Below are 19,308 nucleotides of genomic sequence, written 5' to 3'. Positions count from 1 at the left end.
TTTTAACTTCCTGTGTGGTCTTCCCTATATAATATAGGGAACAAGGACACTGTATGCAGTAAATGACATTTTTTGTCAAACAATTAGAGTGGTCTCGCATTATCCCGTTTTTTCCATTAATAACACATGACAACAATTTATGTTGTTTGGCAAGCTATACATAGTCCGCAAGGGCAGTGACCAACAATAGGCATTAGTCCCCACATGTTTTGTAATATCTTAGTAGCTGGTTCTTTTGTTCTTAAACAAACAGTGTTTCTCACGTTTGCCGTGACACGGGTCTCACATGAAATAGCCACCATATGTATTTTGATGCATCTGGGGCAATGTTCATTGTACTCTGACCTGATGTCTCTCAGATAAACTCTGATACATTTCTGATGGCACTCCCACTTTTTACATTACAGGTTTAAGGAAACTCTTTCAGGTAGAGTCTGACACAGGTCACCCAACCCAGTGGTAATTTCGAGCCAACTTTAGTAAGATAGGAGCCCCCATTCTTTTTCCCATCCTGATGAATGCCGTGGACCCCGTGGGGCATTTGGCCAGAAACATGCCGACGACTTTAATCACTATGGCGAAGGGGTAAAAAATTCCCACATACCCCATTTTTTATTTTAATACCAATTAGTTATCTGTTGAAATAAATTAATTTTGGCATTTACATAGGTTTTTAAATAATCACTCACTTTCACGGGTCCCCACTTAGAATTAGGAACGCCTCCCTGTCAAAACGCAGTTTCTAGAGAGCAAAGACTGCCAATGATGAAGCATGACAGTGTGTGAGGACAGTCCTTCACTTTTGTGAGCTGCCCAGTACTCTACAGAGTACCCTTTTAATCCCCCGGTCATTTTTCATTCAGTGTAGCTTCTTTTGTGTATACATGTTACGGTTGCAGGCCAGCTCACCCTGAATATCCCGTGCCTCTAGTTCCCTCCCTGGGACTTCCCAAGGTTAGTGTGTTGCATAGCCTGCTGCTTATACCTTAGCTACCAAGGTCTAAATAGAGGTTTACCAGTGAATGATGTTGTAATTTAACAAGATTGTGTCCAATTGAAGTAGTGTGGTGACCCTTTCCAAATGAATAATCCATTTCATACATTTTGCTGCAAGTTTTAGGATTTCTTTGCCTCTCATAGCAATCTGTTGCATTCCATGCAGAAAATGTTCAATGGATGTCTTTAAGAAATGTAACTACCATGCATTGTCTGGAGTTTTATTGTTGCACCTTTTTAATATGGTATGCTCTCTTTTAATTGGCTAAAATAGTGCACGCATTGACCAAAGCCATGTCCCAATCTAATTGGTTAACTGTGCCCAAATTACTGAGTGAAATATGTGGACTGATGTTTTTAGTTTCCATAATGGACCGAATATTTCCTTATCAGACAATGTTTTTTTTTGCAGAATCTTGACATTCACTTTAACTGGGTCACTTTTACCTTCAAGTTCATTGTCATAAAACTTTATGCTGGAAGCTCTTAAGATAAACCTTAAAGACATATTCTGTTCGGGAATGTAGGGCATTGATCTATCAGAGAATAATTTAACAGTCTTTCATTACACTCTTGCAATACTCAGTAAATTAAAATCAGCAATACAAATTGGTCAAAATTTCAACATCATAAAGACCAAATATATGTTGTTTGTCATCCATCCATCCATGTGGTTTGTGTCTGTATGTGTTTTCTTTTCAGTACGTGAGCAAGCTTATGGACAGTCTGACTGACTACTTACATCTATGTTACTTAGTGTATACAGGTATTCTCAGTGTGCCAGGGTGTATGTACTGATCTTGCTAGTGCTATGTGAATGACTGGAATGGCTGTCCTTTTGGGTGTTGCTGTAGGAATGACTGTCACTGTGAGCGTTGGTCTTTGAATGTTTTTGTGTTTGTTGCATGTATGCAGTAATGTTTCTATGTATGTATGTCTCTATGTTGTGGGCCTCCATGCATTCTAAATTTTGGTGTTAGTGATTATGGTGAACATTGTAAATGAAAAAAAAGCTGGAAACGCGTAATAAGGAAACGTGAATGTTTACCACAGCTGAAGCTTTCAGACACATATTATAAAGATGAGACACGGTGAGTTCAGTTACTAGTATAAGACACAAGCAAGAAGTTTAAATACATTGCAGATGTATTCACACCTATTAGGAATCATAAAAAAGTGCCTGTGAAGTCATATCTGCCATATATCATCACTCATTTTTCGAAAATGCCTTGAAGAAGTCACAAATATTGGGGATGACATTTATATTACACATTACAAGAGAACCAACAAATACTGAATTAAAAAAGTAATTTTGAGGAATAATTTGTATGTGTCTTCATAACAAGTTATTTATCGACATTAAATGATTCCAAGTTATTGAAGCTACTAAGTGCAAACTAAACTAAACCTCTTGCTGAAAGTTAAACAGAGGTGCATTTTCTGGGAAAGCTGGATACATATGATAATTGTGAAAATTAAATAAATATGACCTGAAAGTTTAGTTCTACTTCTGGAAATAAAACGTTTTTTTCAAATTATCAAAGGAGAAGGAGTAGTTTCTTCACCTAGGATTGCAATGATTCTCAAGAGGTTGATATCTCTCAAGGTATGGTACATGAAGTTTACCCAGCTGTATATAAATTAGTGGACACTATACATTTTCAAAGAAAATATGGATAGTCTATGCTTCAGTTGAAAAGATATTTGAGTGAAGAAAATAAATATTGGAAATTAAGAAAAATTTGCCAAAGAATAATTGAACACTGATTTTTTCTGGCATCTTATTCTAGCATTGGTACATCATCATCAAAACATAAGATCATAATAAGTGTCAACTTCAGTCTAGAGAAAATGTACATAAGAGTAATTAAACGTAGCATCAGCAGTTGGAGACATTCGTTATAGGGTTTCGATTATTTTAGAACGTTTTTGGAAAAGGTTATTCAAAGATTAGATCTGTTGCTCCAATGTTATACTGTAATCTGGTATTGCACATTAATTGCAGGAAACCTATTGGATGCCTATGAACACAGTCCAGGGAGATTTGCACTTGTGATGCATTGTATAACAATTACTAAAGGAATAATCCTAAGAAACTGGAGACTATCAATTGATAACTGCTTTGAGAAGCTGGCAGAGCAGACTGATCTCGAGATTATTAAATATTTAACAACATTTGAGAAGATTTGGAGTCCTTACCTAGAGATATATGCTTAATATCAACATAAACAGTGTTGGCAATTGTTTTGTGTGTATTGTTTAGTTTCTATTTTGTTGTGATTCAATCTTCTGCCCTGGTATCGCGCTAGATTGGGGCAGTGAGCTCCTACCTCATTGAGCTGTCTTGCATACAGGCTGAAACAATGATTTATCTCACTGTCCAATATGGAAATATTGCCCTTGCCTCAATGGCTGCAAAAAGAAAAGGTATAGTACAAGCACAATCTTATTGACTATAGTAGTAAAATGTTCTTGTACTACACAAAGACGGTATGTTCATTGTAGATGAATATACAATGCCAGATCATGAACTAACATTACTGTTGGACTTTGTCCCTTTTTGCAGGGTCATCTCTGAACTTATTGCCTTTCTCGTATATTTTTTCTGACCTGTTGTTGGCTATTTTATGACTCTGGGCACTTTACCACTGCTGATCAGTGCTCTCCCTAGTATATATTGATGTATCGATTAGTGACTCCATGATTGGCTGGTTTGGTTTACTTGTCAGACACTAGTACAGTGCACTGAGTGTGCTCAGGGCGTGTAAGCCAAATGCTGCTGGTGGGTTTGCAGCACTGGTTGTGCCACCCACAGACGCAGCCTGTAAAAGTGTGTCTAAGGCCTGCCATTGTAGAGCCTGTGTGCAGTGTCTTGTTGTCTTTTATGAACTTTTTTTTCAAATCTCAGTCCCAAAAAGTGCTAGGTAGTTCTGAATTTTCTTTTGCATTGTTACACATTTTACTGATCTTTTCATCCCTGTTTTAAATAAAGGCCTAATCATTTTACAAGATGGAGCTCTGACAGTGACATTTATTTGCTATCCAATTCTGATGCCTAAAGGTACAACTCCCTCCATGAGTAAAGCTGACTGCTCACTCACATCTACCCCTTGAGAGTAAATTCCCAACGCACCCAGCATGCTGGGGCCCAGAGAAAAAAACTGAAATCAGATCTTTGCAGTAATACCCTGAGCTGCAGAATTGTTTATGGAGCCTCATATGCTTCATTTTGTATGTGAGAAATAGATCAGCCAAATGATACAGGTGGGCATCTAAAGTGTTTTGTTTAATCTCCTTCCTCTTACAGCTTGCCCCCATACTGGATCTTGTGAAAGGATTTCCATGTGCAGTGACAAAGCGAAGGAATCTCATGAGGGCTATTATTGAATATTCTGAGGTATTTGATCCATGCCGATGTGCCCCTTGTCCTAACAATGGTAGACCTGTGTTGTCAGGCACAGATTGTGTGTGTGTGTGCCAGTCTGGAACATATGGTGAAAACTGCGAAAGAAAAGCTCCAGATTACAAATCAGGTTTGTCCTTTTTATTTTTTCTTCTAGAAGTACATATGAATAGGAAAAATAATGCTTTTAAATAGAACACAATTGTTTACGACAGCGATATTGACCACCAAGCCAATTAATAACACAGGGCATTGCCTGATTCCAAGATGAAGGCACATTAAAAGCCTAAGAGGAGATAGATTTTTTTTTTTGCAGATTTTATATAGCGCAAATTCGACCCGATACATGAGCACCAGTTACGTTACACAAGGACACATTCATTTTTTGGTAGGCACGGGGAGATTGAGTTTCCCAGAATCACAGGAAGCTTAGCCGACGTCGAGGGTCGATCCTGGTTCCCCAGCTCCATGTCGGCAGGTCTGGCCGTAACGCCACAACCTCTCCCCAAGATAGATGCCATGTTGTGTATCTAGAAGGCCAGTCAATACTTCTGTCACAACAAGAAAGTGTCTGATTAGCTGCGCACTCTTTCTCTACTTACTATTGCCTTTGTTGCATGATGCTGACAGATTCCAAGCACCCGTATTGCTTTACTCGCTCTTAGAATCCAAAAAAACAATGCTACTGTAATGTGCACAATGGTTTATATTTAATATGTCACAACACATATTTAGTACTAAGAAACAATTCATATTTGAATAAACTATAGTTAAATATTGAAATGTGATCTTTCTATGTTTAAAACCTGAATTGAAACATTGTGCGTCCAATTAATGACAAAAATGTAATAGCAGAGATGGAGTTTTGCGACGTCCCCTGAACATAATTTTACACACTTTTTTAATTCGTAAACATGACCACTAGGGAACTCGGAAATTGTGCTGGGCACAGATTCCCAGGCATACTAATTGTGGTGTTTTGTTAGGCCCTATAAATAATGGCACAGCACATGTGTGTAAGTTGTTGTAGTGGCCGGCTATTGCTCTGACACCACGCCCAGAGCCCTGGGCTTTTATTAGCACAGCAGCGTGCCGCCCGCGCGGACGTAGGGTCGGCCCACTGCTTACACGCATGAGGGGGGGTGTGGCTAGAAGCCCCCACAAACAGCACTCACTTGGGTTGGCCCGATGCTGGACTAAACACTACATTCCTCCTTTACCTAGAAATGTAAAAACCATTACATAAACAACAAGAGGCATTAAATCGCCTGTCAAAACGTTTCAGTCTCTGTAAGTTACAAAAACAAAATGGAACAGTCTTACTTGGTCTTGACTGGTATACAGGATGGTCCTACTTCTTTGGCCGGCAGCGGGCAACAAAGTCTCGGTACTTCTGAGATGGCTGTGGGCAGGGCCACAGGTGATACCTGCCCTGACTGCCCCTGCTCGGCGGGGTTTGGAACATGTCCTCCGAACAGTCTCTCTCTGCTGTGTCTTGGCTGCTCTGTGCTCCTTGCAACGGGGCGTCTTCCTGATCTTGCGTGGCGGGGGCGCTCTTTGGGCTGGAGGCTCTGGGCGGCGGATCATCTCTAGACGCTTCCCTTGGGCTCTGTGAAGTGTCCTGGTGGTTCTCTCTCGCTTCCGGGAATTTTCCGTCTTCATCCGTTGGGACTCTTTTGAAGAATGACACATTTCTCGTGACTCTTTCTCCCCACCGGGATGCGGTGACCATGGTACTATTGATGTGGTCCACGGGTCCAGTTCGAAAGGCAGTCGGAATTTTCCCCTTGGGTGACGATGCTTTACCAGCACTCGATCGCCAACCTCAATCGGACTGTCGGTGGCTCTTCTCCGACAGGATGCTTCTGCATTTGTCTTTGTTCTTCGTTCCATGGATCGGTTCGGTGGGGCTGGAGATGCTGCCCACGTTGGGTGGTGTGGGATGGTATCTGTGACTACCCTGCCAAAACAGAGGCGGCTTGGCGGGATTCCCGTCGTGCAATGAGGCGTCAGTCTATATTCACGGAGGAATTGATAGAGGGCTAGCTCCAGACTTTGACCGTCTGGTAGAGATATCTGGATAGTCTTGTTTAGTGTACTCATTAGCCGCTCGACTTCTCCATTCGCTTGGGGCCACCTTGGGGTTATGCGTCGATGTTTGATACCGTGAGACAGCAGGTACTCGCCTAGCTCAGTGCCATTGAAAGGTGGCCCATTTTCCGTGCGTAGCTCACCGATGAGGCCATGGGTGGCGATGATCTTTTCCAATTTCGGTATGACTTCCGAGGCGGTGGTGGAGGACAGGATCTCCACCTCTGGATACCGAGAGAAGTCGTCCACCACGACGAACATGTATTTTCCACCTGGGAGGCTACCAAAATCCACGCTGGCTCGTTCCCACGGGGACGTCGGCCCCTCTTCGTTGATTACTGGAGCTGGGTGGTCAAACAGACTGGTTGCCAGACACACAGGGCACCTTTGGACGATGGCTTCCACGATCCGATCCAGACCAGGGAACCAGAGTTTGCTCCGAAGGCGGTTCTTCGACTTCACTATGCCCTGATGCGCACCGTGAGCTAGGAGGGCTGCTTGTTGGGTGAGGCAGTGTGGTAGCAACAGGCCAGGGTCCCTCAGGAGGCACCCTTCCGGAGAGACTGACATTTCGTTGCAGGCTTGGTGTAATGCTTTCAATGTTGCTTGGGCTCCAGGCGTACGAAAGAAGCAGTGCTTTGGAGAGGTTTCCAGTTTCCAGAGGCGATGGCCTGAATGGTGATTTGTAAGCAGTCATCATCTTTGGTGGCTCGCGCTACTTCGTTCAGAGAGACAGGCAGCGGCCTGGACCTTTCACAATCATTCGTACGTACTTCTCCGTAGCAGTGGCTTCCGCTGCGGTGACTGGACGGGCATGTCGTGACAGGAAGTCGACGGGTTTCCGGGTTCCGGGTCGATATTCCACAGTGAATTGGAATTCCTGGAGTTGGAGCACCCATTTCTCGATTCGGGGAGGAGGGCGAGTGGAGGATCCCTGAAACAGTGGGATGAGAGGCTTGTGGTCCGTGATTACCACGAACGGGTGTCCATACAAATAGATGTGAAAATGCCGACACCCCCACAGGATTGCGATGGCCTCTCTCTCAATTAGCGAGTAGCACTGTTCTGTTGGTGTAAGGGTCCTGCTTGCGTAGGCAACGGGGGCCCACTCTCCGCAGGCTTGCTGCTGGGCTAGAACGGCTCCTAGACCTGTTGGGCTGGCATCCGCTACCAGTTGCGACTCGTTCCGGGGGTCAAAGTAGGCCATTGTTGTGTCTGCTGACAGGGCAGCTTTGGCCTTGCGGAACGACTCCTGTTGTTACGGGCCCCACTCCCAGGTGGTGGTTGACTTGGTGAGGTTGCGAAGGGGGCCGGTAAGATCTGCCAGGTCCTTGATGAACCGCCCGCAGTAGGTGACCATTCCGAGGAAACTGCGGACGGCTGTCACCGATGTTGGGGCGGGAGCTTCGTGAATGTCCTTTACTTTGTCTGGATCCGGGCCTATCCCTTGGTCAGAGAAGCGGTATCCAAAAAAACGAATGTCCTTTCGCAGGAAGTCGCACTTTTCCCGGTGGAGGGTCAGGCCTCGCTCTTGCAGTCGGGTGAACACCGCTTAGAGCCGCATGTGTTCATCGAAGGTTGGTGCGTGGACTAAGATATCGTCACTGACATTTAGAACGCCTTCTAGCCCTTGCAAGACATTCTGGATGATGTTTTGAAAGACTTCCGCGACACTTGATATTCCGAAATTGAGCCGGGTGTAACGCCAGAGTCCGGCGTGAGTAGAGAAGGTGGTAATCGGGCATGAACCCAGGTGTAGGGGGATTTGGTGGTATCCTGACCGCAGATCCACCTTTGAGAACCATTTCGAACCAGATAGCTCCCCAATGATGTCGTCTATCGTGGGCGTTAGGTGGCGTTCACGCTTGATAGCGAGATTGGGAATGCGCATGTCCACGCAGATTCTCACGGCGTCTGGCTGTTTTGGTTTCTGTGCCACCACGATGGGCGACACCCACGGGGTGGGGCCGCTTACTCTTTCGATGATCCCTGCTCGTTCAAGTACTCGTAGTTCCGCTTCTACCTTGGGCCGCAGGTGGAATGCGATGCGTCGGTGCCGGAGGGCCACTGGGGCGACTGATTTGTCTATGTGAAGGTGAATGGCCGGTCCCTTCAAACACCTGATTCCGTCGAACAGGGTCGTGAATTCTTGCACCAGGTGGTCGAGACTGTGGGCTTGGACCGTGAGGGCAAAATGGACCAGTCCTAGGTCTTCCGCCGTCCGGCATCCCAGTAGGAATCCTGAACCTTCCTGAGATACATAGACTTTGGTCTGCAGGCGGGTGGAATCATGGGATAGGTCTGTTCGGAACATTCCACACAGGCGGAGTGGACGTGTGGTGCCGTAGGCGTACACTTGCACTCTAGTGGGGTGTAGTGCCGGGGCGTTCGTCAGTGTCCGAAATGCGCTGGCAGCCATTAGATTGATTGTCGGGCCTGTGTCGATTGAAGCTGGTACCACCTGGTCCTGTATGTTGATGGTGCACATGGGTGCTGCAGACGGCGTGGCTGCGAGGGTGTTGAGCATCCGGACGACATGTTTGGAAGCAGTGTCGGGTTCGTCATCGTCCATGTCGCTGCTAATGGGGCTGTTCGGGAGCGGTTCCACTGTCCTTACTCTTCTGGGCGGGTCATTCTGTTTCGTCTTCGGTGTTGACCGGCACACACTCGCAAAGTGATTGACTTTCCCGCAGGCGCTGCAAACTTTGCCCTGCACTGGGCAGGCTCCATTGTGAGGCGTCGGACCTCGGCACCACGAACAGGCGCGGCTGCGCGATGACTGGGCTGGTTTAGGAGTTCCTCGCCGGGGCTGCTTCGGACGGGCATCTGGGGTGTCGGTCTGGAGGGCACACACCAGCTCTGTCTTGACTACGACGGTAGGCTTGGCCTCCATATGCGCGGCTCTGGCCTTGGACAGCTCCTTGGACCGTCCGAGCGTGAGGATGTCCCTCATGGCCATATTGTCTTCTTCCAACACCATCAGGGAGGGTGCACGTGCTTGCTAGTTTCTTCAGCCTCGCATAAAAGATGTCAACGGATTCTTCTGGGAGCTGGCGGGCTTGGCGGAGTAAGAACCTCTCATAGTCAGCGCTGGCGAAGGGCTCGAAGTACGCGGTAATTGCGTCGCGCATCGTGGTGTAGTTTTTGGATGGGCCGCCCTCTCTGACTTTCTTTGCGATGTTGTGGATGGCTTCTCCTCCCAGGTGTAAAAGCATGGCGCGTCGCCGCGGGGCCGCGATCTCTGCTGCCTCAAAGAAGTTCTCCAGACGTTCCACCCACTTCTTCCACCTCGCAGCCTGCGATGGCGGTGGGCCTGTGATCGTGAACGTTCCAGGGGAGGTTCGGTGGTCATGGCAGTTGCGGACGGGCCTGGGCGACGACAGCCGGAAGGCTAGTCTGCAGAAGGCAAACCCCTGGCTTGGGGTGACTGGCTGGTAGGCGTGACGCAAATTTTTGGCACCAGGGGGCTGTAGGAGGCGCGCTGGAAGAGTCCCCAATAAGGCAGAAACGGGCCCGCCAATGCCACGCAAAAAGCGTGAGGAATGGGAGGGGGCCGGAGGTCCGTATCACGCGAAATGCGTGAGGAAAGTAGGAGGTGGGGCTCGGAGGTTTGCGGCGTTGCCGGCAGTCTTCTCTTGCGGGCGATGACGCCAGGGCGAGCCAGGTGCCAGGTGGGGGGGTCCGCAGAGGAGGTAGGGTGGCTCTGAACACGACGCTGGGGACGGGGCAGGCCAGTTGCTGGGGCGGGTACGCGCTCACCTGTCTGCGCGTCGATGCCGTCGGGCCAGGAGACAGCAGGGGCCACCGCAGGAGGTGCGTGCTCGCTCAGCACATTGCGGCAAATGCCGGAGCAGGAGGCAGGCATTGGGTGCCCACGGGCGCCAGAAGACAAGGTAGGCCACAGGCGGGGGGCCCGTTGTCTGCCGTTCCCCAGTGGAAAAGCTTGCCCCTGTACTGATTTTGATAATTTCGAAAGATGCACCTGAAGAAACAGGGCCTTTGCTACCACTTCCTTATGTTGCCTCAAAAAGGAGCCCGTAGCATCAACATGTACCCCCAAGTACGCATATGATTGCTCCACCACAATCTTATTGCTCTTATAGAGCCTGCCACCTCTCTGGAACTTTTTTATACCACACGTAACTAGCTTGTTTTTTCCAGATCCACCTCCAGGTTATTAATAATTGTGTAAGTGTGTAGTTGGTTTAGCAGGCGTTCTAACCCTACTCTTGTGGAACTAACTAGAGCCAGGTCATCAGTGTACAGCAGGTTACTGATCCATATGCCACCAATCTTTGGAAGGTGTCTGTTGATAGAATCTAGAGCTTGTGGCAAATCAGCAATAAGCAGGTTAAAAAGTAGGAGGGGCTAACACGCACCCCTGCTTTACACCCCGTAAGGTGGAGGTTTTCCTGGCTCGATGGGCACAATCCCCTAGTTTATGGCAAATAAAGGTGTTGGAATGTAACTGGACTATGGACTCCAGGAGTTTTGAAGGGATTCTCGACTTCTTTAATTTGGAACAGAGAGCCCCCCTTGGTACTTGGTCAACCGCGCTTTGAAGTCAACAAAACAGGAATTGAATAAGGAGTTTGGAAAGGAGTTTGGAGAGGTTGTCTGATCCGGCAAGATTGTAATTGCTAACAGGTTTGTTAGCGTGCCAGATTTACTGTAAAACCTGTTTGATTCCATGGGATGAGCTCCTTCAATTTTACCCACAGATGTAGATCCACCAGGAGCAGTTTGGCGTAATATTTAGCCTCGTTATCAAAGAGCACAATTCAACTGTAGTTATTCGGTTCTGTACTAGGGTTATAAATGGGGTGGATTATAGCCCCACGCCACGTTTCGGGTATTGTTGAACTCCTCAGGGAGTAGTCAAAAAGTGTGGAGTGCTATCATGCCCAAAATGGGATATTCTGTTTAAAAATGACCCGAAGCAAGCCTCTGGGACCCAACCGTCCTTGCCTATTTTCAGGGGAGTTTTATATAGTGCAAACTTGACCTGAAGGTATCAGAACGCTTTACATGAGCACCTGTTGCATTACAGACGGACACATTCATTTTGTTAGGCTTGGGGCGAGTAAATGATTTGCCCAGAATTACAGGATGTTGAGCGTCCCTTGCCGATACTCGAACCGTTTCCCCAACTTCGAGGGTGACCATTCTAGCCATTCTATAATATGCAGTCAAGCCGACTTATCAAGGGGAACGTGTCCGTGGCTGGAGAGAGCAAGCAATTTTGATTTTGGGGCAGGTTTTGAGTGGAAGTTACATTTGGACTTTGAATGCCCCCTGGCCACAACCAGTCTTCTTTCTCTCTTGTCAAAAATGCCTGGTGAGGAAGGATGCCCACTCCGATTCAGTGATATTTGCACAATCCAGCCTGTTAGTTCCATTCTTTTGCTTTTTCACCAGGGCACAAAAATTCCTGGAGTTAGAGTTCTTACTTGCACATAAGACAGTTACCCAGAAGTGTTGTAGACGTGTTTGCTTCTCTGCAGAAATTGACTACCTGTAGGTTTTCTGCGCCAACTTAAATTCATCAGTTAACTCCTTTGCTCCAGTATACTTCTGAACACCCCTCAAGGTCCTGTTACAGCCTTGCTTTATAACCTGAATCATTGGTGTAATGACGATTGGCTTGAAGGAACTGTGCCTTCAAGCTAGTTGAGGAAATTTAATGAGCAGTCAGAGGATGAGGCTCATCCATTCTGTAATCGGAGAATCATTACCTGCTCCTCCTCCAGCTAGGAACTTTGTACCTTCTACCATAATGGTATCGCTGACAGTGGAATTCATTTAAGAAGCGCTTAAGATTCTCAGTGTGTATTCCTTCACACATAACACTGGCCGAGGCGTGATAGGATAGGTTGGAATTGATGGTGATGATCTGGGGATAATGATCGCTTTCTGTATGTGGAGCAATGCAATATCTTTCTACAGAAGAACACATTTCAGTACTATAGATGGTATAATCAAGGTTGTAATGTGCTGGTGCTCTCCCTTGTAAGCATGTTAAAATTGTTGTTCACTAAATTGCCACATTTAATTTACATATAAGTCCCTAGTATGTAGTACCACGTGGATCCAGGCCTGACAAATTAAATACTACAGTGGACTGCAGCACAGATTGTCACACCTAATAAAGTAGCACTGTAATACATGTCTCAGGTCTGCCACTGGAGCTTGTAGTGCAGTGTTAAACTGATTTTTGGCCTGGACTGGCAAAATTAACTTTTTGACAGGGTCAAACCGTCCTCTTTAATACTTCTAAGTCACACACAAAGTAGGCCATATCAGCTCACAAAGCAGGGTGCAGGTACTTAAAAAGTAGTGCATGTGTATATTTTTAATACACTGATAGAGAACAACTGGTTGTTTTTCACTGTAGCAAGGCTATTTATCCTTTAATAAGTGATAACTTAAGTTTGAGAGCAGATAGAGTTACTTCTTCCACTCATTTGAATTGTAATTAAAAATCCTCTTTAGTGATGAAGTCGGATTTTAATTTACGATTCTGAAAATGACACTTTTGTGAAGTTGGCATTTTTCTGCTTATACAAAATGTGACTTTCTGTCAGTGTTTAGGGTCACAGGACTCTGAAGGGCTCTCCTGTGGTGTGATCTGTAAATCTTCTAGACTTAGGGACAAAAGAACCTTGGGTGTGGAGTTATATAGAGTGGAAGAGAGCGCCACAAAGTGAAGAGCGTACAGTGGAGTGGCATACACTGTAGTGGTGTAGAGTGGATACCTGTAAAGTGGAGTAGCATACAGTGGAATAGTGTAAAGTGGAATACTGTGCAGTGGACTGTAGGAGAATGGAGTGGGAAAGAGTGGAATATTGTAGAATTATTATTATCATTAATATTATTAAATTAGATTTGTAAGGCGCATAGCTACCCGGTGGTTTCCCGGCGCCAAGGACAGATGCGTCAACAGGCAGAATTACTGGTTAAATAGCCAGGTCTTAAGGCTTTTACGGAAGCTAACATGATTAGTTTCATGGCAACGAGAAATAGGAAGGGTGTTCCACAGTACGGGTGCCAGATAAGAGAAAGAGCGGCCCCCAATGCGGACATATTTAAATCTAGGGACTGAGTATTTGGCCTGGGAAGATGATCTAAGCGGGCGTGCAGGGAGATATGGCTGGACCAGGGAGCCTAAATAGTGAGGAGCTGTACCGAGTTTAATTTTATGCATAAAGCACATGGCTTTAAATTTGGTTCGGTTTTCAATTCTCAGCCAATGAAGGTCCAGAAGAGTGCCTGAGATGGATGATGTTTTCGGGACATGACACAGCAGAATGGAGGGATGTACAGTGGAGTGGTGTAGAGTGGACTAGGGTACAGTGGATTAGAGTAGAGTGGGGTGGCACACATTGAAGTGGTGTAGATTCAAGGAAACTGTTACAAATTGGAGTGGCGTCTCATACAGCAGAGTGGAGTGCTGTGTTATGCATTGTTGGAAACTGTTGTAGAGGGGAGTAGAATGATGTTCAATAGAGTATGCAGGCATAGAGTTGAGTACAAATGTGGATAGTGGAGTGTATGGGATAGAGCGGAGTAGCGTCTAATAGAGTGGCATAGAGTGTAGTAGAGTTTGTAGAGTGGAGTTATATTGAGTGAAGGAGAGTACAGTGGAGTGACGTAGAGTGGAGTAGTTTTAACAAAAGTTTTAACAAAAGAGAAATCCTTTCTGTGTATTAGTCTTTCGATAAGTGACCAACAGGCCTACACGTATGACTCATTTAATATTATTTTGTGTTTAAACAGTTTTTCAACATTAGTACGCCACACTAGAATGTCATTTTTAGTTACTCTCAAAGTTTTATTATTTAAATTTTTTTTATATAAAAACTTTTTTTTAAAAAGAAAGACATATATATTCACAAACTTTATATTGAATTTTACACACTTTAAATCATTAAAAAGGGTGCTCTGTTACACTTGTAACTGCTATCTAACAATTCCGAATTACGGTTTCTAATTCAGAGTCACACCTGGTTCAAAAGATTTTGTATATTCACATCAATGCAAAACAATTCATGTACAATTAATAAGTCCTATTTGTCGACGCGTTTCGGTGCGTAGATTACATTTGTGGCACCTTCCTCAGGACAGACGAAATATTTAAAACCAAAGTTATTGCTTCTTTCTAAAAAAGGAAAAAATGAATACAATCAGTACATTTTCCTAAGGAGAGTTTTTTATTCTAGTTGTGGACTAATTTATTAGTGGTTACTATTTAGTATACTGAGTCCCCTTACTTGAAATATAGGGATTTCAGTCCTTGTATTAATTTTCCAGGACTTCTTTATTTCTATTTGGCGTTGCGCTTCTCGTCGTTCACACCAAAACCTTATTCAGTCATTGACTTTCTACAAGGGAAAAACAAGGGATTATACACAATGCTAGAGATAATATTGGCTGGTACGTCCATATCTCATGATTTACTTACTTATGGGGATTTTGTTTGTCCCTTTAAAATATGGGTGTCTGTCAAAGCTGGTACTGTTTTCCAGTCTGGCCCACAAGCATTTGGTAGTATTACTTTGCCATATGCATTTGATAATGTTACTGCGCCTGTGGACAACACAATAATTGCTTAAGAATTATGGACCTTACTTTTAAGTTAGTTGAGCCTATAGGAGTGATTTTGTTGATACCCACCTATCAATTTATTGCTCAATGCTGACACTCAGGCTATTTCTTTCTTACACCCTCTCAAGTGGTGTCTGCCAACCTGTATTTGGGGTGACATAGTGGTGTGTTTAAGTGTCTTAATCTTCATTGTTATCACCGTTCTCTAATAGCCCTATCATCTTTGCTTCTAGGGCGGTTGGTATGTCATACATACCTTATTGAGATGAAGTATTTGGCATTAGCCCGGAGTGCAGCCCTTGTTTTTCTTGTACCAGCAACGCCTTGACTTTTAGGTTGGAGCGGTGATTTTACTTTGATCTGCTCTCTACCTGAAAGGTCAATGGGTCATCTTAGGATGTAAACATGGACCAAGACGAGTTGACATTATGTCTACGCATTCCGTTTATTACTGATTTCTACCGCTTGGACATGGGCATCTAATGTTTAGTTGTTGCCCAGTATCCCGCTCTTTTAACATAAAGCCCCATGCTGATTCGTTATTGTTACTGGCGGCCAGGTCCCTCACCGTTCGCCTACTCTTTTATAACATGAAGCCACATACTCGTTCATTGTTATCACTGACGGCAAAATTCCCCACCGTTCGCCTACTCTTTAGTACTTTAGGCGAGGCATGTACTATTACAGTGCCCCACCCCAAGTGACACAGCCCCCGTTAGCTTGTGCGTCTACAGAGCGCTTACCTTCTCATTGCCGGCACGGAGTAAAGTGCTTGCGACCGCTTCCTGCTTTGACTGCTTCTGATCGAGCTAGTCAAATTGCGTGCGCCTTAAATACCCATGCGCATCCTAAATTGGTTAGCAATTGTCTCATTAATTAAAATAGATTGCTTAATTTCGCAGCACAAATGAGCGCCATATCGGTAGTTTTTTGAAGCAGAAGTTTAATTGAACTACAAGGATCCCTGAGTTTGGGTTCGCTATGTCACTTCTCCACGCATGAGAGTACCCTGCTTTATTTCTTTTGTTGATTATGTCACAAATGTCAGTATTTAATTTATGCACATTTGTGGTGTCATTGTTTAGTTTGAGGGCGCCCGTGTCTAAGCGCCATCTTTGTAGTTAGTTATCCCCCTTAAACTACACGGCTCGTGTATTAGCGCCATTTTTGTAGTTTATTCTCCCTGTTCAACTACCGGGCCACGAGTTCAAGGCCTCCGGGTTCCCAGATCTGCCCCATACCATTTAGTTGTTTTAATTTTTCAAGAACATCCTGTCCTTGCATTTACTTTATTTATTTTTTTGTATGCAGATATTTGTCTGTACCACATTCTCGCTACAGTATTAGTTTACTGGTTATTTAGCGTGTATTGCACTCGGCGCCCGTCTGTTAGCGCCATTTTGGTAGTTTATGGTGGTCGTTATGGACTACGGGGTCTCAAGTTCGGGCCCGCTATTGACACGCAAAATTACTCCCTGTATCTCATGCTATATATTATATATTATATTATATTATCAGGGGCCTCTTCTCAAGTATAGTTTTATTAACCTAGCCCTTACGCGGGTATGTTTTTCCCTTTATTTTTAAAACGAAATTACATGTTTATGTCCATGCGTTCAAGCTACACGTTGGAAGCCAGCGCTTGCCCCGTTTCTCAATTGGATACTGATTATTACATTTTGTGTAATTTAACGAATACCACTGGTGGAGTTTAAACAATGCATATTCCATATTCACTCAGCAATACACTTATTTTGCAATGTCACAAAAAGGGCAAGAGACAGACGTGAACGACTTTAACAAGTATTAATTCTATACTTTTTATCACAACCTTAAATTAATATGATCCAGATTAATACCATTTTACTTTCTACTCTCGAACCTCAGAGTGATGTTTCACAAATTCCCTGATCAGGAACTCAAGTACATAAGTCATTTTTGGTCAAATTAAGGTTGGTTCCTAGTCATATTATAGTATATGTTTCATTTAGTACAGACTTCAGGAAAAGTGTGCCAGAGGGAAGGATATGCTACCCTGTGGGGTGATTACCGAATCATTCTATCCCACTCCTCACGCCCATTTAATCCATGATAATATGACTTGAATTTGGACATATAGAATTGTTCCCTCTGTTTACGTTTTTTATTTAAATCTCCCCCTCTTACTGATATCTTGATCTTTTCCAGAATAAACCACTTGATGTCATCTATACTGTGATTTTGAGCTATCCAATGCTCAACTAGGGGGGCATTCTTTTTGTGATTTCTAATTGCGGAACAATGTTCCGTGAGTCGTAGACGCATTTCGCGCCCCGTCTCACCAATATAACATTTGTCACAAGGGCACACCAACAGGTACACTACATTGGCAGTGCGACAATTCACGTGTTCGTTCATCCAATGAGTAATGCCCTGCACCTCTAATTTGTCAGTCTTGATAATGTTTTTGCAGTGCGAGCAAGAACCACACGGTAAATTGCCCCTGATGGGGTTGTTACTTACAACATCTCTTTGCCCTCCTCTTTTTGGTTCTTTAAAGGTGTGTACTAAGTGATTTCTTATGGTCTTGTTTCTTCTGTATGCATATATAGGTTTGGTCATGGGTGTTATTCCTGCTTTATTTAGTATGGTCCAATTTTTGTTTATCAGATTCTTCACCTTATTACTGAAACCATTATAGTCATTTACCATAACAATCTGATCATTACAGTTGTTCGGTTTGGATGAAGCCTCAAATAAACTGTCACGATTGTAATACTTTGCACGCTTGTAAGCTTGTTTTATTAAGCGATTTGGGTATCCTCTCTGGGCGAGCTTTGTTTTTAAAAAGGCTGCATGTTTTTCATAGCTCGCTCTATCACTGCAATTCCGCCTTATTCTTAGGAATTGACTAAAAGGTATCCCATCTTTTTGGCACCTTGGGTGATAGCTTTTGTGGTGAAGGAGCGTGTTTCGGTCTGTTGGCTTAACAAATAAGTCCACATTAAGGACCCCTTCTTTTTCGTGGATCTGAATATCCAAGAAGTCTACTGACACTTGACTTTTGTTGGAGGTAAACTTCAGGTTAGGATCCCCACAGTTTATCCATTCTAGGAAGGTGTCTAAATCGTTTTCCTCACCCTCCCAAATGAAAAAAATGTCATCTATAAAACGTGACCAGCACTTCACGTTCTCAAAAAAAGGACACATTTCATTGTAAATGTGCTTTGTCTCGAAATTACCGACATACAAGCATGCCAGGCTGGGAGCACATGTGGCTCCCATACTGGTGCCCTTGATCTGACAATGGTAATCCTGTTTGAATAAAAAGATATTATTTTTTAGGATTATCTCTATGCATTCTATAATGAAAGTGTCATGCGTAGTTAAATCGCCATTCTCATTACCTAAAATATCCCTCATCATTTTTACAGTATCTTCTTGCGGGATATTTGTATATAGCGCTTCAATATCAAGACACACCAACCATTGAGTATCCTTATTGAATTCTCTCCCTTCAATTTTTGAGATCATATGGGTGGTGTCCTTGATATATGAGGGCAATTTCGTGACCAGGGGCTGAATAAAGTGATCAACGTATTTACTGAGGGGCTCAGTTAAAGAGTCGATCCCAGACACTATAGGGCGCATGGGAGGATCCTCCAAGCTTTTGTGCACCTTAGGCAGCCCATATAGTGCTGGGACCTTAGGGTTCTCATTTATTAAAAACCTATACTCCTCATCGCATATGAGGTTGTCCTCTTTAGCAAAGTTTACAACATCAAGGACCTTTTTCTTTAAATCGTCCCATTCTCTCACGCTGCTAGGTCTATAGTGTAACTCATTGTTTAGAAGTTTCATCATTCTATTCTCATAGTCTATAGTGGTTAGTGAGTAGAGTGGAGTAGCATACACTGAAGTGGCTTAAAATGGAATAGCGTAAAGTGAAGTTGTGTAGAGTGGAATAGCATATAGTAGAGTAGTGTACAGTGGAGTGGCATACAGTAGTGTGGTGTGGAGGGTAATATCGTATAGTGTAGTTGTGTACAGAAGAGTGGCATACAGTGAAGTGGTGTAGATTGTAATAGCATACAGCGGTGTGACATACAGTAGAGTGGGGTAGAGTGAAATACCATAGAGTAGAGTGGCAAAGATTGAAGTTGCGTACAGTGTAATAGCATAGAGTGAAGTGGTTGCAGTGGAATAGCATAGAATGGAGTACAGTGGAGTGGTGT

General features: G+C 44.2%; 1 protein-coding gene across 2 annotated transcripts in view; it reads left to right on the top strand.

The window, feature by feature from the left end:
• Positions 1–19,308, top strand: part of LOC144818001 (complement component C6-like) — a 909,016-nt gene that overhangs the window by 589,236 nt on the left and 300,472 nt on the right. For both annotated transcript variants that reach the window (XM_078675007.1, XM_078675006.1), the window contains exon 11: positions 4,304–4,529. In XM_078675007.1, coding sequence (XP_078531133.1) covers positions 4,304–4,529 — 226 coding nt within the window. The remainder of the gene's footprint in view (positions 1–4,303; positions 4,530–19,308) is intronic.

This window comes from Lissotriton helveticus, chromosome 2_1 (genome assembly GCF_964261635.1).
Source record: "Lissotriton helveticus chromosome 2_1, aLisHel1.1, whole genome shotgun sequence".
Taxonomy (NCBI): Eukaryota; Metazoa; Chordata; class Amphibia; order Caudata; family Salamandridae; genus Lissotriton; species Lissotriton helveticus.
Note: the sequence above shows the minus strand (reverse complement) of the source record. Positions and strands in the feature narration are given on the sequence as shown.